Raw genomic sequence first — 19,328 nt, 5'->3', positions numbered from 1 at the left:
TGAATAAAATACCAAGAAATTGGAACAGTTCTCAATTACACTTTTTTTGGCCTCGTTCTCGCTTGATCAGTCGCCAAACTTTACCAGCTTACTACCTTAGGGCAGCGCGGTGTATCCCGTGTTCGTCGATCACCCCCGCTCGTGAACGGAAAAAAGGACGCATCCCATATTTACTCCTTAGATTTTATGAGCCAAATCGGCAACCATAAATTCGCAATTTCAGATCAAAGGAATTTTAGAAACAAAGAATTAAGAGTTGAGCTACAAAATTAAAAATGATCCTTATTAGATGGATTATTCAAATTTTAAAACTGCCGCTCAATAAAAATTCAGGATGAAAGAATTATAATTATCATCAGATAATCGTTTATATATTCAACGATGAACAAAATTGTAAAAAAATTAACGATTTTTGGTGCATTTTCGCGAAAATGGCCCTACTTTGACGGGATTTTGACCGATTTTTTCTAGCCAAAATTTTTTCTAGTTTTTGCCGCCTGATTTTTTCAACTCTTTTCTATCCACCAGTAAAATCATATTTTGCCTATCTTATCAGGATTTTCCGCATTTTTGTCACGGAAATCCCGATTCTCGTCGACCCCCTTAAATTTGCAAGAAGAGAATTGCACTCATAATTTAGACGGAAAGTCAATCATCAAATTCGACCATTTTCGATCAAAAAGTTCGTTTTTTTATTCAGTTTATTTTCGAGCCACGACTGTGTTTATACAAATCTACAAAATTTGAAACCGTTGGGTGCATTAGAAGATCGAACTGCATTTAATCTTGATCTCCTTTATACCTTACTTTACTTCCCCGGTTTTGATGACTCATTCGCAACGCAGTAAGGACTTACAGGGCCATTTCGCTTCGTACTGTATATATTCATTATACAGACTTTGAAGTTTCTGACAGGGGCTTCTGAGAGAGAGTTCAAGAGATAGTCATTCCTCACTGAATTCGAAATTCATGTACTAAAAAACACGGCGAACTCAGCAACCTCTCAGTGATACTCAGTTGTAAGACGTTTTCAGCAAAAACATCCACTGGTTGATGTCATAACATAATTATCCCTCGAGTAACTAACATTTTCATTGTTTATGGAAAATGTAGAAAATAAATTGGCGCACGCGGAAACGCAAGTTTTTGACATGTTCCGCGATTCGTCGGAAAGTTCACGTGACCCGCGGAGAAACAGAATTCCTGCGGTACTCTCTAGGGAAAACAACCGATAGACTGATCTAGGAATGGTCTAGGCTCGGCGACCTGTGTGTAAAACCTGAGTCAGGGTCTGGAATATCTTTGATGAAAAGCCGCGTAGCGGCTTTTTTTTAAACGAAGCCGCAAAGCGGCTTCGCCAGAATTGAAAACTGGGATGCAAAAAAAAATTTTGCGAAGCCGCTTCGCGGCTTCGTATTCTGAAAAGCCGCTACGTAAATTTGAAAAGACTAAGAATAAAGTTCGAACAACATCGTATTGCCAACATGCCACCTGGTCTGAATAAGTTGAAGAACTTTGTGCCGTCCTGGTTCTAGAGTTCTTATTCAGCCTTTGACTAAGTATCCTGGAGTTGAAAACATGGCGATAAGGAAAGACTGATAAGGGGAACGCTTCAAATTCACGAGCCTCAGTTACAACACTGTCAGTGTTTTGGGTACTCGTGCCCGTAAGACTCCGCGAACCCTAGCTCTGTAACATCAACTTTTTCTTGTAACGCGTAATTACTGATAATTAGCCAATTGACAATTTACAATTGAGTTGCGTCAAGTCGCTTATTTTGCGATTAAACTTGCGAATTGTATTTGCCTGTATTTGCATATTTACAGTTATGTCAATTACGCTAATGCTTCTGCGTTCTTGGGGGATAGGAAGGAAGTAACTGTGGGAAAGAAACTCACTCTCGTGTAAGCTCAAATATTTATCTGTCGGCTTTATGTGAGAAAAGTGGCCTTCAGTAAGGGCTTGGAGCAAATTACTGTATTGTGGGCCCACGTGCTCCTATGTAAGCGTGCACCGGCGAAGGAGACTATTAATTCACAGTTGAAAGAAAGAAGATGGATATTTATCATAAAATAAGAAAGATTAGCAATTGTTAAATGAATTGGAGCATAAAAATTGGGCACTCCTATTTTTGACACAGTATGAAATCCCTAACGAGCGATTTAAGCGAATCAAGTTCGATCGATTTTGGGAAGAAACAAGCAAAATTTATGGTTATTCTTGAGCTTTTTGCGAATTTTTGTAGAGTTAAAAAAGTTCGCTGAAAAATAACTCCTCGAGCACCGTGATCGATGTATCATTTTCTGAGTCAACGATGATCGAGCTGATTCTTTTAAACCCGCGGTTCCAGTGCTCTAGAAGACTGTAAAGAGCCTCGGGTGCTCTCATTAATTTTGCATTTGTCTCCCGCGTGGATCAAATTTCGAAGCTCAGTCTCTTTTTCGATGCGCTCGTTAACTCTTTCGAAACTGAGTCTCAGTCTGCAAGACTGGGCTTGTATGCCCATGACCGCCAGTAATAAGCTACCTGACATACTGCGGGAAGCCTTTCTGCCAGGCCTGCAATTTACCATTTTTTACGATTCAAGAATAGCTCTCAACAATAGGTCAACCTGTACAATTAAATACAGAAGCGCTTATTTCAATTATAAGCATGACTTTCTAGCAATATCCTCATCATACAGTAACTTCCAGTAACATTCCCTATGTCATTTATCAAAACCTGGCGTTCCTCATTCAACCTCTTTTATCAATACTCAAATAACGCGCTAGAAATTAGGGCTTATCTTGTTTCTCCCAAAATAAGGCTATCTTCAGAATGAACTTTTCATCCTGAGGGACCTAAATTTTAATTTCAAAGAGCTCGTGGAGCCGAGGCCAAATATGTACAGTGTTTTCGAAAAGGCTGTTTAAAAAATTCAGCTGTTTACCCTTCCCCCGGCCCGTTTTTCTGGCCGCATGCAGGTGGATACGGTAGCTGAGCTAGCCAGTCTGGTTGATAAACCAAAATGCTAAACCCTGTCTAATGGAGCTGCCTGTCTATCCAGTGCCCTTTTCCGTGGTTCAGCAGGAGCTTCCGTTTAAACAATCGCATTTCTGTGGAACTAAGCCAATGTCTAATTATCAACAATGATTGATTTGCGATTAGTTATTCTTGTGCTACGCAGTAGAAAAATATTCTTTCAGAACTAAGGATGGAAACAATAAAATCTCTTCCAAGAATTTACTAGTTTTATTATTTTACAATCGAACTAGGCATCATCGTCTCATTCTTTGATCTTTAGGACAAATACTTTATGCTCAGTTTGTAACTGATGTTGTTAGTTTACGGTTAAAGGCTGGAGAAAACGGTAGAAGACATGATCAGGGGGAAAAATCACGGGAAAAATTTTTCAGAAATTTTAACAATTATGACAAAATAAGGGTTTCACTATGAAAAATCAAAGATAAATGTTAAATTTCATAGCCCTATTACAACCCTTTTCATAATTGTTCCTCAATCTCAGTTTTTACAAAAAAAGGTAGTGAAAGAGAGTTTTTATCGGAACATCTATTCAAATGGTTCGTAAGCCATAATTATGTCTTCCGCGATATTATCAGAAACATGATTTAATTTTAGATTTCATCCTACCTTGATCAATCACCCACCATCCCGAATGCCATAAAAAGGAGGCCAAGCTAACTACAAGCAGCTCAATCCCTTCTTTTCTTTTTTTTCGGGCAAAGGAGGACAGTCCATATTTAGGTACCACTCGTCGTAGTGTTTTATTGTTTTACTGTTTCTACTGTTGTGCGAGCGCTACGCTTCACTTGCTCTAAAAACAACAAAAAACACAAGCTACCGGAGCAGTGAAAAAATTCCCCCTAGAGGGAGGATACCCGCAAACATACAGGCCCTTCCTTTTTAATTTTTTTTTCGCGATCTCGAGATAGCCCATTTTTCGCGCGTTTCCAGAATTCAAAGAGCTGTAGAAAGAAGTTGCCTGTAGTTCAGTCACTGTAAGTCATACAAACAGATAGAACAAAAAGCGAGAATCAAAAAGGCTCAAAAGCTCCTTATCACAGTAAAGGCAAGTCGGAATATCACTGATTTCATAGCCTCGAAAAGGCCAAGATTTTTATGACCAAAATTTTTGGGGTGGCGGCTCGAATCGACCAAAAAATGTGACAAAAATTCGAGTTTCTGCCATAATTTTTTCTAAAATACTGGTTGAACTAATAGGCCGGATGCGGAAATTTGATTCGTCTAAAATTTGACCAAAATTTTGGTCAAAATTGTCGCCAATTTTCAATTTCAGTATAAATTTTATCAATTTTAACTAATTAGAATTTTGGTGGAAATATTGATTTATTTTTGAGTCAAAAATTTCGATTTTATAAGTAAAAATTCGACCCAAAAAGTATGACTATTCTTCGCAACAGTAAGAGTTTTGATCAATTTGAGTCGGGCGGTTTTTCTTTTCAATTTCTTGCGAGTCAAAAAACTAAAAATTCATCACCGCCACTTCAGTTATTCGCCCGAGCTGACTATTACTGGACGGCGCCGGGCTCAACTTTTTACTACTGCGCCTTTCCGACTCTACATTTTTTTTGACCGGGCAGAGACGAACACAAAACTATCAAAATCGACACCGAGAGGCACAGAAAGAGCGCTTATTTAGAATTTTTTTCCTAGAAAGTAAAAAAACCCGCGCACAGTTGGAAACATGAGCCAAATTGAAAACGCAGCCGGAAGGAGCAAGATGGACGAATTCGTCAAAATTGAGGTAAGAGACAGACTGAGAAACCTGTGTTAAAACCTGAGTTTGGATTTGAAAATTTTAAATAAAAAGCCGCGGCTTTTATAAAAACGAAGCCGCGAAAATACTCTTTTGATTTAATTTTTCAAAACTGAGTTGACTGTGTAAAAACCCTGACTCAGGATTTCAAAATCATAGTTTTAAAAAATTAAATCAAAAGAGTATTTTCGCGGCTTCGTTTTTATAAAAGCCGCGGCTTTTCATTTAAAATTTTCAGACCCTGACTCAGTTTTTTTACACAGGTTTCTTAGCCAAGAATAGAGCTAGTCATTCACTGAAGGAAATAGAGCAGGGCTGAGCTTAAATTTTTCAATATCCGGTGATGTCATATCGCTATATGCTGCGTACCTCGTGAATGGGAGTGGCATCTTCGTTTTTTTTACGGAAAATCATCCTGTTTTACGTAAATTGAGTTTGACCGTACTCTCTCCTGTGTCTCCCAGACCCGGAAAGGTCGATTTGATGGCGTAATTTTTGAAATATTTTACTGTAAGAAAAAATATCGGTAAAAGTACTGAGGAGAATGTCTACGAGACAGTTTTGCATCAAAAAATCATCCGGATATTGCGTAATAATTCATCACGTGATCAAAGATACTCGTTATTTATACGGTATCAAGATAAAGTAATATTACGAAAATTATAATAATAATATTAAAAAAGATGATAAAAGTAATTGATTTTGTGGTAATTTGGGCATCCGAATAATGAAATTAATTCTCTCCATTGCAATATTATTATAATATATTTGTTTAAGGGGGTAGAACTAGGTTTTTCGAAAATAGGCGATTCTAGACCGGCGCTCAAAGCCAGGAGAGCTAAGATTTTCAAATTCTCTCTTCGGCTGAAGAAAGAACAAACCTAGATCTAACAACATTTTTCTTAAAATTTTTTTTCGTCAAGACAATTTGGCGTTAGAGAGCGAAACTTCAACCCACCTCTTCGAAAGTCGCAATTTTAGCGTATTCGCGTCCTCAAATTTCTCGAGTCACGTGACTAGCCAAAATTTTTAAATCTCATTTTAAGATAGTTTAACCCTTTATCTAGCAACATTTTTGAGGAAAATGCGATATCATAAGTAAAAACAGGTTTTACTTATTAAAGTGTGCCTCCCGAAAATCACGGAATTTCGAAAAATCTAGTTCTACCCCCTTAATTTGCTTCGGAAAAAGATCAAATTATTTAAATCTTTTTTTCCTGAGACATGAATTTGGAAAATGGCAAAATTCATCAGCCTCTGTCTCTCGCCAATTTTTCAATCGCTGATTTCAAACATTCACATTCAGATACAGGAGAGCGAAGACGATGTAGAGTATATCGGCGACGAGGAGGACGAAATGGAGAGTATTCATACAGGCATTCCACAGTCAGGCGCTTTCAGCTTTCCAGAGCAAGCTCCAGAAAGAGAACAGAGTAATCAAGGAAAGGGCTCAAAAATCAGACTTTCAAAGAGGGTGGGTTTTGATGGGCCTGGCAACCTGTGTAGAATACCTGAGTCAGGGTCTGGAAGATCTCTAATAATAAAACAGCGTGAATATTCAAATTCCGGCGCAGCCGCTTTGCGGCTTCGGTTATAAAAAAAGCCGCTACGCGGATTTTCAATAGAGATCTTTTTGACCCTGACTCAGGTTTTGAACACAGGTTGCCGAGCGCTATAAAAAATGGCGCAAGGGGTACCTATAAACGAGTACGAAAAAACGATGAACTCGGCAATAAAAATAACCCGGAATTTTCAAAATCGCGCCATTTTTTTATGAAAGGATGACTTTTACGACTGAGAAGTTGGAATGGTCATTTGAGAGGACATAAAAAATGAACCCTACGAAACTTGATCGGTCTCCCTGGCTGTCCGCCAGTACCCCTAATCCTGGGCCGGAGCGACGTCCAGTATAAATGCGCTGTAATCTTGCTTCAGTTTTAAATTTCTAACAAGGCTTGAAGACAACAGTAGCATCTATTATCTAATTTGAGCTTGGGGTAATTTAGAATTACAGGCTCTTTTAGCGCCATTTCCTGGCATTTGAGTTTAGCAAACCCTGTTAAAAACCTGAGTCAGGTTTTCTGACTCTTGGCCTGATTATCACAGTAGAATGGGTAGACAGAAGTGTTATTTATTAAAATTTCTATTCATTGTATAATTTACTTTTCTAGTATTTGATCAAATATTCAGACGTTTATTCTCTGTCTGAGCAGCGAGATTAAGGTGCAGTGGCAATTTTCGCCGCGGCCAAAAGTAAAGTGAAATCTGTCTCAACGTGAAAATGCCGATTTCACGGCTCTAATGAGACATTTTTCTAGCAGACGGTGGCTCAGCCTGGGCGCCTCCTTTTCAATTTTTCAATTTTGAAATTTGAAATTTTCAAAATTTTTTTTTTATCTCGTAATTGAGTTTTTGTACGAGAGTTAGCTCGTCAAAATAAACTCGAGAACTTTTTGATTCGAGAAGGAATTAGTTCCTTTTCGTCTGATGTCTAATTTTTTCAGCTGTGAAAACATCGGAGAGTTGAGCCTGTAAAAAGCATATTCTCCCGGCGATGAAGAAAAAGGACTATCATTTACGCTGACGCCAAATCTAGTTGCTTTCATTCAAGCATTATTGCCCAAGAATCAGGAAAGCGGTTGTTTCTAGTCTCCAATAGGCGAATGGGCTCTCGTCCTTACTCCTCTCTTTGTTCAACTAAAGTAATAATTCGATAACTCCACGAGTAAGGAACTGTTTGTACCCAAAACACGCAGTTTCCGCAGCGGAAATTCCGCCCCAGCTAATTCTTGATTTCAACTCTAGTTTAACATAACAATAAACACGAAGCAAGATAATTGCTGATTTGGAATGTGACTCAAGACATGCTTGTAGGAGCGCAAAGTATAACTGTAGATTGCGAAACAACTAACTACCTTTCGAGGATCGTTGAAGTGCGTGTTCAACCGCGCAAAAGGCTTTTGATGTTATTGCCAAGATTAAAAACAACCTACAGGTCAACAACAACTCAGATGGCGCTGGAAGCTCTGGTGAAAGTCCACAATCGGTAAGAATCAACCTGATTAGGAACTTTCTTTTCGGATAGTGATGATGATAGGGACATCCAAGGCTGGGCTCAGCAAACTATTGAGAACACCAGAGTTAGGGTCCGAAAAATATTGAATGAAAAGCCGCGAGGCGGCTCTTTTAATGACGAAACCGCTAAGCGCCTTTTCATTCTAGCTCTTTCAGACCCGGTTTTCTTCACAAGTTGCCGAGGCCAGACTGGGGATCGAGAGGGCTACCGTTAGGTACAGGGTAACCCTAACCCCAGTAGGATTAGGTGCGTACTTATCGATAATTCCCTACTACCTGTACCTTACGTTCCAACTTGTAACTTCCAAAGAGGAACAACAACGACGAGTTGGCCTACATAAAATAGAAAAATATTTTTTTGATAAAAAAAAACCTGCGGTAGCCCCGTTTAAATCGTTTTTACGCACAATAATCGATAAAATTACGTTATTTCATCAGTTGATATAACCAATTGTATCTTCAGCCCGGTCCATCCTCAGAAACTAACTCAACATCGCCCCTCGATCTTCAACGAATGAGCCTGAGTCCAGCGCCGCGGCACAACATTAGCGACGAGGAAATCGACGAGATGCGTCAGTTTTTATCGGACAATCCGAATGTCACTTCTAGCGACGCGGCACTGCTCTTCAGCACGAAATTTCGCAAGGACATCACGCCAGAGCTCATCGATCACCTTCGCAACCGTCGCCAGCAGCATCAGCAACAGTCATCACGTGAGTACAATTTGGTGTAACCCTAGCGGGCCTTATCACGTGCACGGCAGCTTTAATTAATCCCTGTCTCGAATTTTTGCTTTTTATCAAAAAAAGTGTCTCATTTCTTAAAATACACTAGAATTCTACTAGCTATGTCTGCTAACCTGTGTAGAAAGCCTGAGTCAGGGTCTCAAAGATCCGAAATTGAAAGCCGCGCAGCGGCTTTTTTGAAATCGAAGGCGCAAAGCGGCTTCGCCAGAATATGATGATAAGATAGAAAAATATATTTGCGAAGCCGCCTCGCGCCTTCGTTTTTAAAAAAGCCGCTGCGCGGCTTTTCATAAAAGACTTTCAAAAATCATCTTTTGCGCATAACAATGATATAGAGCCCCCGAAAACGTCATTATTAATGAATTCTTAAAGAAATATTTTACAGTCAAAAATTTTCACATCCATCTTTTGCTTGAATTTTTAAGAAAGATGATAAATCTAGCAGAAAGGTGTTTGCGTCCAGTTGCGAGCCAATTTTTCTGCTTGTACAAAACTTAAGCAGGCAGCGTGAATTTTCGCGAGTTGCGATTAAGACTGTAAAAATTGGTTGATTTACGAAGTAGTCATTTGGTAAAAATGGAGATGACTTGAACGGATGATTGGGAACCGCGTGGTCACGGAAAATAGTTCAATTTATTAAAGACATCAATTGATGCTCTTAGTTTTCAAATTGTTTTGTAATTACTGAGTTCTTGAGTAACCTGGTAATAATTTATTCGTGACGTTAGTTCTATGTCCAAAACAAACTCGCAAAAAGAAATTGGGTGATCATAACAACATTCATCATGTTATTTCGCATTTCTTATGTCCAAGGCCTGTGTAGACCGATATTTTTAGACTCTTGATGGATCTTTCAGTTCTTTCATGAACACAAATTTATGAACTGGCCGCGTTGAAAATAGACAAGTTTCCTTTATCAAAAAAATTGTGTTGAAATGTCCGCCCGTAGCACGAAATTAAACACGCAAAACTACCACTTGATAAAAATTTATCTTCAGCGCAAATGCTTCCCTGGCAGCTGAACCAGCAATCGCCAGAAACTATCCAACGATCCTCACCTCCAAACGCATACGTCGAGGCTCAACGAATCAGCGAAATGAAAGCACTTCTTGAAGCTTCAAATGGGCTCAATCACAACTTTCTCGCCGCTCAGCATCAGCAGCTTTCAGAGTAAGTGAACTTTGTTCGTTTGTAATTGCCGTATTTCTTGAGTAATTGAATATCAATTTGCGTGTTATTGTCGAAAATAAACTGCGGAGATAATTCCATATTATTGTAAAATACACATTTTTACTGATGACTGGGCGTTTGCTATGAACCTTGGCTTGTTTCTTATCCTTTTCCTTTTTTAGTCAGTTTGTTGGGCGAACTGGAACGGGCCGTCAAAACCGACCGATTGAACCTCTTCAAAAACGAAAGCCATTCATTCGACTCAGCTTTGGCGAAAAACACATCATCGCCAAATTCATCAAAGAGAATCCAAACAAGACCTATCCAGAGTACGCAAAGTACTTCACTGAAGCTTGGAACAGGACAGTCACAGCTCGGTAAGTTCGAATCAAAAGATGAACCACTGAATAGATCGCTACTGAGCCATAGACGTTTATGTTTACAAATCTTCTCAGGCAAATCATCACCACCAAAGAAAACCTGGAAAAGTGGCTCGACGAAGCGTACAAAGACTGTACCCAGACACACTACAAATTTGTCGACGAGGGATCAGCCCAGGACGGTCCAATGGTCATGAAAAGAAAACGATCTCGAGTCATGCTGACACCGGAGGAGCGAGAGGAGATTTCAAACTTTCTGGCGGATCATGGGTAAGTTCCATTAACAGTACTCGAATGTTACTAGTCTTGTATTGTTGGTCTAAATACAGCAGTCATTTACTTGAATGGCATTTACTAATTTTTCGAATTAAAAACTAATGAAGCATAAATACGGCTTTTTCTCCAGTCTTACCAGTATTTATCATAACAACTAATTCGATTCAATAAGTTAATTCTAGCACGGAAATGACATTCAACCAGATCGCCGAGCATTTCGCCGCTCGATGGGGCAAGGATGTGAACAGAACGCACATTGCTTCGATCATGCGTCTCCGAGAAAAACAGTCGGATCAAACTCTTCAATTCAACAAGCGCGCTCGAGTCGCCCAACACGCTACCCATCTTTCTCTTCCAGCGCCTCCTGCTTTGTCCCAATCTCTGCCAATCAACCCACGCGCGATGATTTCGCCCCCGGCGCGTTCGATGGCGCCGATGTCGGGATTGGACCTTTTCAATATGCTCCCACAGGAAATCAACAAACATGCTTCTCCCGAAAAAGGAAGCGGAACAAACTGCGATCGTTGCCCCGCTCGATTTGATACCCGACAGGTTATAGCAGCTACTAGAAAATGGAAATATTCAATATCAGCGTTAAGGACCTCGTGGCGCACTACATCTCTTCCCCCGACCACCTGCTCCCCAACGCCAGCCAAATGGGCCCCGGCCATGTTCTCCGCTCACCAGAAAGCGCCTCCAAGATTGTAAAGAATCCTCTGTCAGCGCCTATTTTTCCCGAAAACAGATTCGGCCATTAATTATTTTTAATCGAAATAATACCATGCATAACATGTGCTTCTCGCTGAAACAATTACTTCTCCTGTGTGCCTAAATCAAGTTTTCATTTTCCTATTTTCCGTCAGAGAGACACTCACGAATACCGATTCTGTATTTATCTTGCATTGAAACAAAATGTGCTAAAGAAAGAAAACTCCCGGTTCTTGCCTGCATGACCTGGTGCATCCTCACTCTTTTTTTCTTGTCTCGCCGCCTCAAAACTAACATATATGAAATATCTATTTATGTGTATATTAATTTGCGTTTTTTTATTTGCGAAAAAACAATCTCAATCTTTGCAAGTTCACATTGAAGCGATTGACAATCATCTTTTTTTTTCTTTCATTATTTTGAAAATAACCTTCACGAATCTAGCCGTCGCCCAGTGGAGTTGTTCTCCACCTAACCTCACTACCGTTCCTGAAAATGAATCAACGACCGAACGAATAAAAAATGAATAAATCAGAATTAAAAATATTATATCTTCTATGTTACAACTTGCGCAGTTGATAAGTTAGAATCCGACTGAAGCCGGCTAAGATAGAAGCTAATTTATCTTGTTAGATCAATTAGAAGTCCCTTTTGTTGACGAAAAAACAACTAATTTCCGCAAAATCGCCGAAAAAAGGCAACATATTAAAACTTCAAGGCAATAAATGATCCGTTAGCTGAGCGGAAATAGTCTGTGAGACTGCGAGATTCAATAGTTAATTGGAAATTGTCCGAGTTTATACACTGACATTCCGACAAATTCAAAAGCGAGCGTTTTGAGACAAAAAGTTGAGGATTCGAATTCTGTTTATTTTCGAATTCATTTCATTGAGACTTGATGACGAAGTTTTTTTTTAACGAATTGCAATTTTCCTAATCGATTGAAAACGGCGAGATTTTTGAAGCACACTTTGGTCGTCAAATTATAAATTGTTTGACGTATAAATTTGAAGCATCAAACGAGCCTCGTGAGGAGCACTTTGTTCATTAGTAGCTTCCCAAGAAAGTCAGAAGAACTTTAGTTTGTGAGGCCCGTCCCAAACAAAGTGAAGAAAAAAAATAAACGCAGCTTGTTACAAGATGTAAGGGTATCTTTACCCTAAACTATAGAATCGTCAAGAAAACAAACTCTGGTGTTTAGTTTTTGCACTTTATTTCGCAAACATGATTTGTCTTTCAAGATATTTTTGCCTAATCTCTTACAAGAGACTCTAAGAATGAAGGAGTTTTACATACAGTTGTTGCTATTCTTTTGCAATCTTCCAGATACTGGTTCAGTTACATTCAGCTGGAACCAAGAGATTTTGTTCTCGGACACGAATCGATGGGTAATTTGAAGTTGGTTTTCTTGAAGCGTTATATTTTGTTCAGAATAAAAATGTCAGTAAACCATGTATGGACTCTGTCGTAACATTTGAAGATAATGAAAGGCTGGTGTTCTTCATTTACAACATAATTTTGTGATCGATTCGGCAAGGTGATAAATTCTGTCCTGTTCCGCAGAAATCGATCTTCGTTTCATCAGCCCGTGTAAGAACCTCAGTCCTTGTTGATGTCAGCTTTACTGTTTCGGATTTGACCTTGCCGCGGAATGCTGAGCTCATTCTAGGGCGGGGTCTGTCTATTTTTTTCTTCTTTCGATTGCATAATATTGAGACCCTGATTCCAAGGAAAAGATGTTGTGATCGGAACAGACATCTCCATTTCAGGATGCCAAGATTACGGAGAATACAAGTTCAACGGCGGCCCTGATGCTTGGTATGACTTGAACAACTGGGACGTCTCCGGAGCTCCAGCGCTAATGCTTGACATAGCCAGGGTCTTCGCTCAGATATTTTCGCAATAACGAAGCCGTAAAATCATGGTGTCATTGCAGATTTATTACCTAATAGAATATCAGGCCATAACTTTAATGATCAGGTACTAGCCTGATCAACTAGCACCGCTTTTCGTCCGTGAGACTCTGGGCCCAGGTCACCAAGTTTGACAGTCTCTAAGACCTTTATGATTAGAAAGACTCCCTTGCCAAACTGACACGGTCCAGTTTTCTACCAAGGATTCGACGTTCTCCGTCTCAGGATGGAGTTTTTAAAGACTCTCTTGAATCAAAGAGTCCTTGCTACAGAATATTTATTGAATATAAAACGTTGATTGATGGATATTTCCGCTTTTCAAGCCCTCAAAGAGTCCAGTTCTTTCTTTGTAAAACTCAAGATAAGGAAGCAAGTACCCGCCATCCATTCCAAATCCAAATATGGCGCACACTCCAGATCCGAAAATCGAGTCTATGATCGTCGGAAATGAGCGATTGTCCTCAACAGATGATTATAATAACTATGTACAAAACTCTGTTTCTGGCCCGTTTCAGTTTGGTGAATCAAAGGTGGATGTGCGAGCGCACGACTGTGGGACTCGTGTCGCAAGAAATATAATAAAAATAGCTTTTGTGACAGTTATCAATTGTTGACTCGAGTTCAAAGTGATGCTGGGTGTACTTGCCGAGAGGACGACTTTGATGGACGAGCATATATTGAAGAGCTCATCTGCCGACAAGTAAATTGCACTGAAGGTGGAAAAACAAAGACACAAGCCTTAAAAAACCCTTGATTTCAGATCGACCAGCCATTGCCTGTAATGAACCTGTAGAACCCTTCGGACACTGCTGCTCAGTATGCGGCGGAATCATCACTTTTGATTTCGACGGAGTAATTCATAAAAATAGCTGTAGAGATTTTTTATTTTCCCGTAGGCTTTCCGTAGGAAGGATCTGGAGGATCTCGTCAAGGGTGAAGTATCATCGTCAGAAGTGCTTAGGTATCGGTGATCAAGCATGAAATAATGTTCACTATCTTTACGAATCTTACCGGTAATTAATCTGATAGTCGAGAACACCGGTAAAAGCTCTATAGCCAGAATCACGCCGCTTGAAGAAGACTTTGATCCTTCAGTTCTGAAAAGATCAAAGGTTCGTTACTTTAAATATCATATTTGCGTAAACAAAGGTGTTCTATCGAAGTATACCGGGCTTAATTCCCGATCTGAAACTTAATTGCTGAAATAATTTCATAGGATGATCAATATCAGCTGCTGCTCACAGATACCGACGGCTCCGGATCACTGGCGAAAAACGAAGTTCAAAACTTGAAAAAGGCCGTGAGCAAGCTTCCAGGCGTTTCAAACGTTGTGGTCACTATCTCTGGAAGGCCTCACAATGCATCGGGACTCAGTGGAGGAGCAATTTTCGGCGTCATTCTAGCAATAGCAGTTGCTGCGTTCGCTGGCTACAAGGGATATCACAAATATGACTTGGAATATTATTTCTTGTCGGTTTTCCCGGCGAAGACGGTCAGAAACTTTGACGGAGGAAATCAAGGAGGAGATGTGGAAATATCGACAGTATCAGGAACGCTTCAATAACTGCACAATTGTAGTTTTTTTGAGCATCAACAAGAAAGAGTTTCTTTGAAGCCACCTGAGCTGGTGTTGATAATGTGACATACGAAATGAATGACGACGATCCCGAGGAAGGTATCTTACATCACTTGAGCCCTTTGATATCGATTTATTCATACGAAATAAATAGTACTTACTTATCGAAAAGAGAAAGAGACCAAAGATAAAAGAGCACGACGAGGTATGACGAGGCAGTCGACTTTGAAAGCGAGGAAGTGATAGCAGCACGTCACGCTCCTACTGGCTTCACAAATCCCTCGTTCGAGACGAACGAACTTTCAGAAGAAAGGACTCGGTTCGTGACATACTTCCGCCAAAGAATAATTCTTCCTTTGATTCTTCTTAATGACGCTCCTTGTGCATCGTCGACGTAACCGACTAAAGTAACTCTGGTATTGATGACAGCACTATTTTGAACCTTGAAAACAGACCTGTTCTGGACGAAAATATAGCGTCTTTAGCTGAAAATCTACCAGTCCCTGTTGAAGGTAAGAACCAACAGAGGAGCTCAATTTTCTAAAATTAAGAAATCCCATATTCTGACGTAATCATTACCCCAGAAGACGTTCCAACTTCCACCCAAGATGTTTCAGTCACCCTTCCAGACCCGGAAAATCAGAAGGAAAATATATCCCAAGCTGGGCCAATTTCCATCGAAGTCATAGCAACAGAGGCTCAAGATTCTCCCACAACGACAGATCTGAGCTTTTAGAGACGGCAACTTCAGTAGTGTCTGTTCCAGAGGACGAAACAGCAAAGGACGAAAGCCAAAACGAAGATTCTGCAACTGATCAGCTTTTTGATTTTCTTTCGTGATTGAAAAAATTTGTTTCAAACAAAAATAAATGGGTTTTAAGCAAAAATGTCGGAATCCTAACCTGCTGTCGTGTTCTCTTTTGCGATTCAAGGGATCAAAGAGGCTGTTCCAATGCAAATTTAATCAAGAGCGTCCCGGAAAAGCTTCATATATAATGCAGCAATGACTCGCTAACACTTCGCCATCGATTTAAGAAGCTTTGCAGAACAAGGGTGCTTTGCACTTTCAGATTCAAGTCAGAATATAATCGAGAGCTACTGTAATGTCCTCACTACAGACCGTTAACACTTCTAACATTCCGTCGATGAATGGTACCGAGACAAGTTCCTATATAGTATCAGAGCAGCCAAAGTCGTTCACATACAAGTCTCCAGATGGTCAATTTAGATACCCACTATTTAGGAGCTGATAATATTTTAAAGACACATGTTTTGCAAAATCTTTTAAATAGATAATTATCAAAATTAAAGCTGCTGCGGGCGATTTGGTACTTCATGCCAAGCAATGTTCTGTCCTTGCTGCGTCATTCAGTCAATCCAAGATGGAATGAAAGAAGGCAGCTCATGTCTTTGGTGTCTTCTTTATGCTGGTTCTTATTACCTCCCCTTGGGCGTTTGTATCTTATATTTTATGAGCTTCTTAATAAATTTTAGGGTTCTGGTTACTTCAGTTTTTCCATTTGGAAGTATGCTTGTCATCAAGGCGCTTCCTCTCTTTCTACACTCCTCGCCGATCCGAACATGGTTATAGCAGCACCAAAATTTCCGATTTGGAGTGCTATTCTCGGTTCTATCTGCTTCTTGACATCAATTCTCGTTTGATTATTGAAAAGTTATCTTTTGAAAAAAAGTGATTTTAGGTTCCAAATTATATCGCCTGGAAGCAAAGGGTCGCTATCCGAGAGAAACATGGAATCAAAGGAACCACATTAAGGTTAGTAATACTACAATCACTAATTGTGATCGCAAATAAAATAAATTATTTTAAATAAATTAAATTTAAATTATTTCTTAGCGATATTTTGATCATCTTGTTCTGCCATTGCTGCGCCTTGGTTCAACACGATCGAGAAGTTAACTAATCAACGATCAGTGATCATGCATGTGAAAGTACAGTGTATCTACTTTTCTCGTTGTCAGAGTTAATTAAATCTCAATTTTTTCTTATGATACTGTCTTTATTTGCTTTCGCTTCAAAATCAGCGATTCGTAATTCCAAAAGAAGTATCAAAGATTAGCAGAACCGCCAGCAAGAAGTTCTGATGTTCTTCTTAGACTACTCTTTCTTTCAGTTTTCACATTATCGTTGCAAAAGTCGACGATTCGTTGACAAGCTTCTGGAATTTTTTCCTATAAAAACTATTAAAAAAGGAGGGATTAGATTAGAGTACCTTGGGGATCGAATTACGACTCGGAAAAAGTTCGGAAAGCCGAAACAGCTTCCGGGAAGGACGAACACGGATTTTTCCGACACTAGTGTCTGGCAGAAATGCATGTCGTCGGAGAAATTCTCCAGTCGGGAGAAATCAATCTTGACCATCATGTACATCGCTCCCGACGGCATGATTGGGATGAGTCCAGGAGCTTGCATGATTCCGTCGTAGAAGAGATCGGCAGCTTCTTCGAGTTTCGTATTTTGTTCGTTGTGCCAGGAGACGGGGATCGAGAGGATTTTCGGAATCGCCGCCTGAAGAAATTAAAAACGCAAAACTCAATTATTGATTTTACTTGAATAAGCTTGTTTGGGCCGACAAGGCGTGTGGCGAGCTTTTTAATCCCGGTCGTCAATCTTCCTTTGAAAATGCTCATAGGATCGTGGACCACACACCATCCGATTCTCCAACTTAAAGCATCGTTAATCCATGCTTTGCTTTCTCTCTCTTACCGGGGACAAGGAATCCTTTAGCAAGACCGCCAACATGCATGACGGGAATCCTCTTAGCAACCTGGCAAAAGGAGACAAAAGGAGAGTCGTTGAATGTCATTCGCCAATCGATTTTATAAGCTTTGCAGAACAAGGGCGCTTTGCACTTTCAGATTCAAGTCAGAATATCATCGAGAGCTACTGCAATGTGCTCACTACAGACCACTATGAATGGTATCGAGACAAGTTCCTTTATAGTATCAGAGCAGCCACAGTCGTTCAAATACAAGTCTCCAGATGGTCAATTTAGATACCCACTGTTAAGGAGCTGATAATATTGTAAAGAGTCTTTACTAAAGGCACATGTTTTGCAAAATCTTTTAAATAGATAATTGTCAAAATGAAAGCTGTTGCGGGCGATGCGGCACTTCTTGTCAAGCAATGTTCTTTCCTTGCTGCGTCATTCAGTCAATCCAAGATGGACTGAAAGAAGGCAACTCATGTCTTTGTTGTCTTCTTTATGTTGGTGCTTACTACCTTCCTTTGGGCGTTTGTATTTTTGACTTTATGATATTATTAAAAAACTTAAGGGTTGTGGGTACTTCAGTTTTTCAATTTGAAAGTATGCTTTTAACAAAGGCGCTACACTCCTCGCCGACCCGAACATGGTCAAAGCTGCACCAAAATTTCCAATCTGGAGTGCTATCCTCGCTACTATCTGCTTCTTGACATCAATTCTCGTACGATCAAATTCATTATCTTCCAAGAAGATTTTTTTAGCTTCCAAATTATATCGCCTGGAAGCAAAGGGTTGCTATTCGAGAGAAACATAGTAGTATCGAAGGAACTAAATTGAGGTGAGTGAATAATGCAATAATAATAATTGTTTGTAATAATAATTGCAAATAATAGGATCAAAATTTTTTATAAGCGATATTATGATCATCTTGTTCTGCCATTGCTGCGCCTTGGTTCAACACGATCGAGAATTAAACTGATCAATGACCAGTGATCATGCATGTGAAATGACAGTGTATCTTCTTTTCTCGTCGTCAGAGTAAATGAAATTAAATATTTTTTTTATAATGATATTGTCTTTATTTGCTTTCGTTTCAAAATAAGCGATTCTTAATTCAAAGCAGAAGTATCAAAGATTAGCGGAACCGCCAGCAAGAAGTTCTGATGTTCTTCTCAGACTACTCTTTCTTTCAGTTTTCACATTATCGTTGCAAAAGTCATGTCTTCAGTTGAAAACCTACCAGTCCCTGTTGAAGGTAAGGACAAAAAGAGCAACTCAATTTACTAAAATTAAGAAATACCTTCGTCTGACGTAATCATTACCTCAGAAGACGTTCCAACTTCCACCCAAGATGTTTCAGTCACCCTTCAAGACCCGGAAAATCAGAAGGAAAATATATCCCAAGCTGGGCCAATTTCCGTCGAAAGCAAAGAAACAGAGGCTCAAGATTCTCCCACATCGACAGATCTGGGCTTGTTAGAGATGACAACTCCAGTAGTGTCTGTTCCAGAGGAAGAAACAGCAAAGGACGAAAGCCAAAACGAAGATTCTGCAACTGATCAACTGCTTGATTTTCTTTCGTGATTGAAAAAATTTGTTTCAAACAAAAATAAATGGGTTTTAAGCAAAAATGTCGGAATCCTAACCTGCTGTCGTGTTCTCTTTTGCGATTCAAGGGATCAAAGAGGCTGTTCCAATGCAAATTTAATCAAGAGCGTCCCGGAAAAGCTTCATATATAATGCAGCAATGACTCGCTAACACTTCGCCATCGATTTAAGAAGCTTTGCAGAACAAGGGTGCTTTGCACTTTCAGATTCAAGTCAGAATATAATCGAGAGCTACTGTAATGTCCTCACTACAGACCGTTAACACTTCTAACATTCCGTCGATGAATGGTACCGAGACAAGTTCCTATATAGTATCAGAGCAGCCAAAGTCGTTCACATACAAGTCTCCAGATGGTCAATTTAGATACCCACTATT

At 39.7% G+C, this 19,328-nt stretch overlaps 5 protein-coding genes and 1 long non-coding RNA gene across 6 annotated transcripts; 5 read left to right on the top strand and 1 right to left on the bottom strand.

Moving 5' to 3' along the window:
• The first annotated feature begins 3,448 nt into the window (after positions 1-3,448).
• LOC145701907 (uncharacterized) lies at positions 3,449-6,238 on the top strand. The gene is made up of 3 exons (XR_014134288.1): positions 3,449-3,998; positions 4,510-4,765; positions 6,084-6,238. It is a non-coding gene; the product is annotated as an uncharacterized LOC145701907 (long non-coding RNA).
• Positions 6,239-7,712: 1,474 nt separating this feature from the next.
• On the top strand, positions 7,713-11,519 carry LOC145711257 (uncharacterized). The gene is made up of 7 exons (XM_081788982.1): positions 7,713-7,823; positions 8,316-8,565; positions 9,597-9,768; positions 9,951-10,145; positions 10,224-10,418; positions 10,607-10,976; positions 11,024-11,519. Exons 2-7 carry the CDS (start codon positions 8,367-8,369, stop codon positions 11,180-11,182), a joined length of 1,290 nt encoding a protein of 429 aa, XP_081645108.1. The 5' UTR covers positions 7,713-7,823; positions 8,316-8,366; the 3' UTR covers positions 11,183-11,519.
• A 1,927-nt stretch (positions 11,520-13,446) lies between these two features.
• Positions 13,447-14,675, top strand: LOC145711845 (uncharacterized). The gene is made up of 6 exons (XM_081789536.1): positions 13,447-13,597; positions 13,666-13,761; positions 13,806-13,897; positions 13,942-14,006; positions 14,094-14,157; positions 14,262-14,675. The coding sequence occupies exons 1-6, from the start codon at positions 13,447-13,449 to the stop codon at positions 14,607-14,609; spliced, it is 816 nt and encodes a 271-aa protein (XP_081645662.1). The 3' UTR covers positions 14,610-14,675.
• Positions 14,676-15,869: 1,194 nt separating this feature from the next.
• LOC145710856 (uncharacterized) lies at positions 15,870-16,594 on the top strand. Its single transcript, XM_081788563.1, has 4 exons — positions 15,870-16,074; positions 16,116-16,277; positions 16,322-16,395; positions 16,477-16,594. The coding sequence occupies exons 1-4, from the start codon at positions 15,967-15,969 to the stop codon at positions 16,541-16,543; spliced, it is 411 nt and encodes a 136-aa protein (XP_081644689.1). The 5' UTR covers positions 15,870-15,966; the 3' UTR covers positions 16,544-16,594.
• A 162-nt stretch (positions 16,595-16,756) lies between these two features.
• LOC145711844 (tyrosine aminotransferase-like) lies at positions 16,757-17,446 on the bottom strand. The gene is made up of 4 exons (XM_081789535.1): positions 17,385-17,446; positions 17,190-17,304; positions 16,853-17,148; positions 16,757-16,811 (listed from the first exon to the last, which is right to left on the bottom strand). Exons 1-4 carry the CDS (start codon positions 17,444-17,446, stop codon positions 16,757-16,759), a joined length of 528 nt encoding a protein of 175 aa, XP_081645661.1.
• Positions 17,447-18,328: 882 nt separating this feature from the next.
• On the top strand, positions 18,329-18,942 carry LOC145710934 (uncharacterized). Its single transcript, XM_081788647.1, has 2 exons — positions 18,329-18,599; positions 18,639-18,942. Exons 1-2 carry the CDS (start codon positions 18,563-18,565, stop codon positions 18,926-18,928), a joined length of 327 nt encoding a protein of 108 aa, XP_081644773.1. The 5' UTR covers positions 18,329-18,562; the 3' UTR covers positions 18,929-18,942.
• Positions 18,943-19,328: the final 386 nt, after the last annotated feature.

The sequence above is a fragment of the Oikopleura dioica genome, chromosome 1 (genome assembly GCF_907165135.1).
Source record: "Oikopleura dioica chromosome 1, OKI2018_I68_1.0, whole genome shotgun sequence".
Taxonomy (NCBI): Eukaryota; Metazoa; Chordata; class Appendicularia; order Copelata; family Oikopleuridae; genus Oikopleura; species Oikopleura dioica.
The sequence above is the reverse complement of the archived record's forward strand: the minus strand, read 5'-3'. Positions and strand labels throughout refer to the sequence as shown.